The 7240-nt window shown below is 56.6% G+C and overlaps 1 protein-coding gene across 1 annotated transcript in view; it reads left to right on the top strand.

Moving 5' to 3' along the window:
- The window catches only part of LZTS1 (leucine zipper tumor suppressor 1), a 60531-nt gene extending 54543 nt beyond the window's left edge, over positions 1 to 5988 (top strand). Inside the window, exon 4 of the mRNA XM_019641848.1 lies at positions 2138 to 5988. Within this exon, the coding sequence (XP_019497393.1) occupies positions 2138 to 2809 (672 nt within the window). The 3' untranslated portion in view covers positions 2810 to 5988. The remainder of the gene's footprint in view (positions 1 to 2137) is intronic.
- Positions 5989 to 7240: the final 1252 nt, after the last annotated feature.

The following is a 7240-nucleotide window of genomic DNA, read 5'->3' as shown; positions in this document are numbered from 1 at the left end:
AGCCACTCGGCTGGCCTAGGGTTTGTTACTTTTGAGGGGAGGGCTCCCACCCACTGGTGAGAGTGACCCCCATTTGTGGCAAGTCTCAGTGACAGAAGGGGCCACTACCCATAGAAGCTTCAGTGGGGCTTCTATTTGGTGCCTGAGAAGGAAACAGGAGAGAAAGAAAAGGGTGCACACACGTGCATGCAGTCAGACACACCTGGAAGTAAGGCCTCCGCTCCCGGCCTTGCTGGAGAACCAGCTCAACCCCCACATCCTGCTGCCTGACAGCAGCTTTCCTCACTGGGAGGCCCAGGAGGTGGTTCAGGATCAGGTTCCCTCACTTTGGGGGGCATTCGCATGCAAGTTCTGTCGTTCACCCCAGGTGGACTCCCTGAGAACAGCTGAGGGGTCACTGTGTCTGCTAGACCAGCACCACCCCCACCCCCAGCAGCACACCCATCTGTTTGCACTGGGCTCCCTGTGCTTTCGGAAATTAGAGTGAACACGTTACCAGGAATGGAGGAAAATGATCCTTGCTGTGGAAGAGATGGATGGGGGACTAGACAGGTGAGAAGGGAAAGTCCCTTCCTGTCTGCCAGGTTTCCCAGAGCAGACAGGACATTAGTCGTGAGGGCAGTGCCTTTCCTCCTTCCCATCCATGTTGGCATAATAGACCCTACCCCAGGCACTGTTTCTCATCCAGGGCTCAGGGACACTTTGGGGCATCTCAGAGATATAAGCTAGTGGTGGCATTAGGCATCCATTCTTGTTTGTCCAATCTGGAACTGAGCTGGATATTGCTGTGACCTCATTCCCAGGTTGTCCGGTCAAACTAGCTAGTAAAACAATAAATAAATTAAACATTTATAATAGATCTATTCAAACATATTTATAATAATAATATATAGAGTGTTTATTAAGAGCCGGGCCCTCAGTTCTCTCATCTAATCCTTACAACAACCCTAGGAAGTAGGTACTGTTACTAATCCTCCATTTACAGTTAAGGAAACTGAGGCACAGAGAGGCTATGAGAGCAAATAGCCCAAGGTCACCACATAATAAGTATCAGAGCCAGGGATTGACCTTGACAGTTTGGCCCCAGAGTTCACATTTTTAATCACTACACCATATTGCCACTATGCTAATGGTCACCCGGGTCCTCAGGTGTCAAGTCAGGATCCTAAGCCAGGCCCATGCCTCAGCCACACTCTGTGCTGTTCCCTCCATGAAACAAATATGGACTTAGCCCTGGAAAGGCATTCTTAATGGTCCCCATCAAGCCTCATAGTAGGAGAGGGGTTGTGCACTGCTTCCTAGGTGGTTCAGGACAGCAAGGGAGGGTTCTCCTATAGAGGAAAAGTGAGGGAATATCAAGGTGGCTTCCAGACTTGTTCCCAGACTTCGTCCTGTAGAGACCCAGGCCCTGGCCTCATTCTGCCAGCTTTCCCAGAGCAGCAGGAAACACTCAGACACGCAGCTAAACTGGACTTGGTCGTCTGCTGAGCCACCCCTGACCCTGAATGGCCATGACCCAGAGATGTGCTGCATGGGTGTGCTTCAGTGCCTTCGGTCTTGTTTGTGGCTATTGACCAACTTTGGATGGGGAATAGGAATAGAAGTGGTTGAGGCGTGGGGCGGGCAGAACACAGTTGCCTATCGCTCCGCAGATGCGAGTGGGGCCCTGTCTCTGAGCCAGGCATGGGGTGAATGCCTGGATATAGTCTTCACCCCAGTAGAGGAAAGGGGAACTGAGTGTGTGCAGGGGTGAGGTCCGAGGGCGTAAACACGGGTGATAGAAACGTGGCAGACACAGAAACTGATACCATTGATGTTAAAGATGGGTGATGGAGCTGCTGGCACCACCGATTGTCTATTTATACATGGCCATAGGCTTGAGTATAGATTGAGATTTTGACTCTGAATTAGGGGTGAGACAGGCATGCGGACAGACCGAGCCAGACTACAGAATGAAAGGAGCCTCCACAAGGGCTTGGCCTTCATGGGTCACCCAGACCACCATGCTGGGGACTTCTCTGGAGGCTTCATGTTGGGACAGCTTCATTCTGGGAGGCAGTGAAGATGTTCCTTGCCCCGGGCGAGCACCTCTCACCTCTTGTCACTCTCTCTTCTCCCCCACCCTGACTCTTGGCAGGTGTGCCAGAAGTCAGGCGAGATCTCTCTCCTGAAGCAGCAGCTGAAGGAGTCCCAGATGGAGGTCAATGCCAAGGCCAGCGAGATCCTCAGTCTGAAGGCACAACTGAAGGACACACGGGGCAAGCTGGAGGGCATGGAGCTGAAGACACAGGATTTGGAGAGTGCTCTGCGCACCAAGGGCCTGGAGCTGGAGGTCTGTGAGAACGAGCTACAGCGCAAGAAGAACGAGTCTGAGCTCCTGCGGGAGAAGGTGAACCTGCTGGAGCAGGAGCTGCTGGAGCTGCGGGCCCAGGCGGCCCTGCAGTGGGACAGCGCGTCCCGAGGGGCGGGGCTGGGGGCGGGGCCCGGGCCCGCCTTCTCCGAGGACATCCCCTCCCTGCAGCGGGAGTTGGAGCGGCTGAGGGCTGAGCTGAAGGAGGAGCGGCACGGCCACGACCAGATGTCCTCAGGCTTCCAGCACGAGCGGCTGGTGTGGAAGGAAGAGAAAGAGAAGGTGATCCAGTACCAGAAGCAGCTGCAGCAGAGCTACCTAGCCATGTACCAGCGGAACCAACGCCTGGAGAAGGCCCTGCAGCAGCTGGCCCACGGGAATGGTGCCGGGGAGCCTCTGGAGATTGATCTTGAAGGGGCTGACATCCCTTACGAGGACATCATAGCCACGGAGATCTGAGGGGCCTCCTGGGAGAGGGAGAGCTGGGACCTGGCATTAGGAGGCAGGGGAGCTCAGCCTGCCCAGCAGGGCGCCCCCTCCACTTCCCCCGCTGGTCTGTAACTCAGGCCTCTCTGAGAGAAGCTTCCCAGGCACAGACCTGGGATTTTCAGGGGCAGGGAAGTGGAAGGGAGAGGGGGGACTGCCTCTCCTCCCCGTTCCCATGGTCCCGCGCTCACCATTCTCCAACACGCCAGACCCCTAGCTTTCCCAAGGGATGGGCCCAGGGGTCTCCATCAGTTGGTTAAGGGCTCCCTAAACCTTGGCCTTTGTACAAATACTTAAGAGATCCTCTCCCCCAGGGATGGTGGTGGCTGCCGTGAAGACCAGGTGGCCACCTCTTTTCCTGCCTCTGTCCCCATAACCCCTCTCCCCCAGATACCCTGGGATGCCTTGGGAATAGAAAGAAGCCATTTGTGACCAGACGCTGGTCATACCCGAGCTCGTCCTCTGCCTACAGACGTGTAGGGGTTGGAGTGGGGTATGGAGAACCTAAATTAGCAACATCAGCACTGTCTCGACCCTGGCAAGCCACAGAAAGGAAAGGAAAGCTGGGGCAGCCCAGGAGAATCTACCCTTCAAGGCCAGACGGGACAGCGAGAGAAGCCCGGTAGTCATGGCCAGACCCTGCTGGGCCTCCTAACTGGAGGGAAGCAGCTTTGGGCGGCTGGTGGCCTTTGACGTCAGTGACCACGCTTCTTAAAGCCATAGATACTGAGGGCCTGGGTGGGTGCTGGGAAGGGAAGATTGAAAGTACCGTGACACAGGAGGGTGTGGCTTTCCAGTTGTCCCAGGGAGAGCCTCCAAATAGCTTGTAGTGGGGGTTGGAGGCAGGGCTTCTCTACCTGGCTCAAGTTGACCAGAGGCTACTATAAACTTGTTTTCTTCCTAAGAATCAAGTCTTTGCTGGATCCCAAATCACCTATATCCACTAAGATGGTGCAGGGTGATCTGGGCAGTGGCAACTTTTCCCTGTCGCCTCTCCAACGCTAAGTTCAGACAAGAGTCTTTCCGGGGCAGGCGGGCTCCCCAGAGTGCCAGTGGCCCAGGCAGGCAGAATGAGAGGTGCAGACACAGCCTTCTGAAAGCCCCAGGGCCACCGGCTGGCCTCCCTCCACCCCAGGCCTCATAAGAGCCCTGACTGTCCAGAAGCCAGAAGCTGCAGCTGCTGGGGGCTGGACCAGTGCCTGGGGAGGCTGGGAGTTCTCTTCTGAAGATGTGGAGAGCTGGGGGAGGACAGAAAAGGTAGACTTGCTCAGTTGCTTGTTTCAGGGAATTTTCTTTTTTCCTTCTTCTTTTTTTTTTTCTTTCTGTCTTTTCAGAAGCAAGCTAGATCTAGCAGGCAGCCAGGCTGTTCCATGTTCTATTTTTGACTCTAGCTACAGCTGCTGTTCTTAGGACAGCCAGCTCTTGCTGGGCTCCTGCGCCTTGTGCCTGCCTGCTGGGGGGACAAAGGGGATGAGAAGTCTGGGTACTTCCGGAGTTCCACACCAATCCCTGTCGGCCTCCCCAGCCTCTGATCTCTGACCTTCAGCTGCAGACCCAGCCAGGGTGGGAGTGGGGCTCCTCCTCTTCCTGCCCCCCTCCCTCCAGGGCCCACCATGTTCCTTCCCTGAGTCTCAGCTGAGGGCAGGGCCACCTCCCTGTGATCCTCTCTGCCTTCCGGTCCCCATGGTTAAGCCATGCCTGTCCTGCTGCCTTCACATGACAGCGGAGCATTTCTGGAATTTGAAGCCATGGCTCTTAGTCATAGGCTAGATTTAAACCTGGAATCCATAGGCCAAGAGCCCTCTCCGTCCCTGGAGGGCAGTGCCCTCAACTGGGCACAGTGCAGACTCTTAAATCAAAGATGTCTCTTTCTGTGTGCCATGGCCCTCAGGCCCGCCATCTCCACCAGTCTGTGCCTTGTTTGAGTCCTTCCAGTGAGACTCCCCATGGTACAGAGAAAGAGGCTGTTGCCCCCTCCCCAGGCTGGAGACACCCCCCCCCCGACAACCCTCCCAAAGAGCAGCCCCTCACCTCAGAAGAGGTGGGTGCTAAGGCCAGGGAGGTGGGTGCTAACCATGGCGTGACTATGCCCTGCACCTCACGTCCCTACTGCCGGCCAACCCATGGATGTCCTCCCTGGGCTGCCACCAGCCCAAGGCCCCAGGGTGGCCCACAGTGGCACCAGAGTACATCTGTGTCCTGTAACATAGGGACCTTGCCACCATGTGGTTTTTCTTCCTTTCCCTGTGGAAAAACGTCCTTACGCCTCCTGGACCATGCCAGGCCCAGCCCCTCTGGAAGGAGACTCCGAATAGCAGAGGCTGAGCAGGGCCTGTGGAGGTCCGCCAATGCAGGCCTCAGAGCAGGCAGCCTGGCCCCCGGCCAGCGTGAGTTCACGGTCCTCCCCTCTGAACACTCCTGCTGGCATGTTTGCTCGCTCAGTCAGACCCATCTCCTGCGCTCCCTGAAGGATGCCTGACCTGAAAATGCTTCGGCTGTCTGTAAAGAGAGAGCAGCGTCCAGCAGCACCTCACCAAGGAGGGGGTTCTGCCTCTGGGACTTGGGATGACCAGACTCTCACGGGGCATCCACTGTGGGTGGCTTCCTCTGGCCTCTGTGGAGTTCAGGTGACTCCTGCTGGGCGCACTCAGCTCCCATGTGCACGGAGCTCTCGGGGGACTGGGGGTCATCTTTCTCTGAGAAGCACCCGCTAAGCCTCTGCCCCCGCCCTGCTCTAGTCCCAGACCAGCCGGGGCTGCTGTTGGGTGAGAGGGCTGCCCAGGGGTAAGCCAGGCTGGGCTATTGGAGCAGCAGCTTCGGGAGACGGTGTTGCCCGTGGGTCCCAAGTTCTGAGCAGGAGCCATGCACCCTTTGAGGGTGGGCACTCACCTCACATCCATCCAATGTGGTCTGTTCACTGCATCTGCGGGCAGAGCCGGAACCACCCCCTCGCTGAAGCTGCCTTTGGACGGACTAGCATTGGGAAGAATATGTACACAGTTGTTTTTCTCTTGGTTGTTTCTTGTTGTTTGGTTTGCTTTGCTTTTGACAGCTTTGGTTTATTTTATTTTTGATGCCACGTTTTGGCCATGTAAACTATTACTGGTAATTTTATGTTTTTATTTATGAATAAAGAATGCCGTTTCCCATGCCCTCCGTAGTTACGCCCAGGCTACCGTCCTTCCCCTGGCTGTGGCGGGGCAGCTCCTTGGGGGTTCTCTATTTGAAACAAGAAAGGTGACGTCCTCCACACTGGTGAAGGGGGTTGGGACAGCCTTGATGAGGTAGTATGGCTGGTAGGAAAGCATGGGCCTTGGCATCAGATAGACCTCCAGCTGGTCCCTGCCACTCTCCCACCCTGTGGTATCGGTGAATGGGCCCCAGGCTGACCCTCAGAAGGAAGAAAGGAGACCAAGGGACATGGTCCCTCTGCAAAGGCAGAGGGGCCTTTCAAAAAGAGAACCCCCTCCCCCAGCCCCAACCTGAGGCCTCCCCTGCCTCCCTCCTCCAGCTGCTCACCTCACCAGCCAGCCCCCTGGCCTATGGCACATGGCCTCTTTGGCAGGAGACCAGAGCGGCTATTGTTGCCACTACCCAGGGCCTCCCAGCTGGGAAGGTGCAGTCACCACAGTGGCCATCTGTCCAGCCGGCTTGGTGCCAACCTGCCTTATTCACCTTGACAAGTGTTCCCTCCGGCCCCGGGCTCAGATCCTAGGCTCAAAGGGCTTTTACTCAGGTGACAGAAGGGACATGAAAAAAGGGACTTAAGAGCACGAGGCAGCCTATGGAACGTATGAGGGGTAGATAACAGTATCTCTGGGATGGGAACGATCAGGGTGTCCAAAGAAGGTGGCAGGCAGGAGGGGCCTTGGGGACAACGGTGGGGGACATGAGAGGAGAGGGGACGAAGGGAGAGACAAGAAATATCCCAGGGCAGGCGTTCAGTGAGGGTCCCCGCCTGTCCACAGGTGTGCCAGGAGCAGCCACAGGAGGCTGGAGAGGTAGGAAGGCCAGGCTGCTGTGAGCCTCCAAAGCCCAAGGATGCTCAGGCCGCTGAGAAGTGACGAAGCCGGGACTAGATCCCATATCTGTCAGAGTCCAAGGCCTCAGCACTGGGGCAAAGGAGTCATGCCGGGCTTCAGGTAACCCTTCCTCCTACCTGGCCCGAGGCTGCTAGGCTGTTGCGCCAGTGACGCCCCCTGAACTATGCCTCCCACCAATCAGATCCCTGTGTGCCTCCCCGGCCCCTTGAGTTTGGACAAGCCCTGGGGCCCACTCTAACCAAAGTCAGCAGAAGTGCCACGCCTACTCCTCCGCCAGTTCCAGCCTAAGCTTAGAAGGCTAGGCAGCTTCCACTTTCATACTCGAGCTGCCTTGTACGAAGCGCCCCCTAGTCTGCTGGAG

The sequence above is a fragment of the Hipposideros armiger genome, unplaced genomic scaffold (genome assembly GCF_001890085.2).
Source record: "Hipposideros armiger isolate ML-2016 unplaced genomic scaffold, ASM189008v1 scaffold_64, whole genome shotgun sequence".
In the NCBI taxonomy this organism is placed as follows: Eukaryota; Metazoa; Chordata; class Mammalia; order Chiroptera; family Hipposideridae; genus Hipposideros; species Hipposideros armiger.
This window is presented reverse-complemented; position numbering and strand designations above follow the sequence as displayed.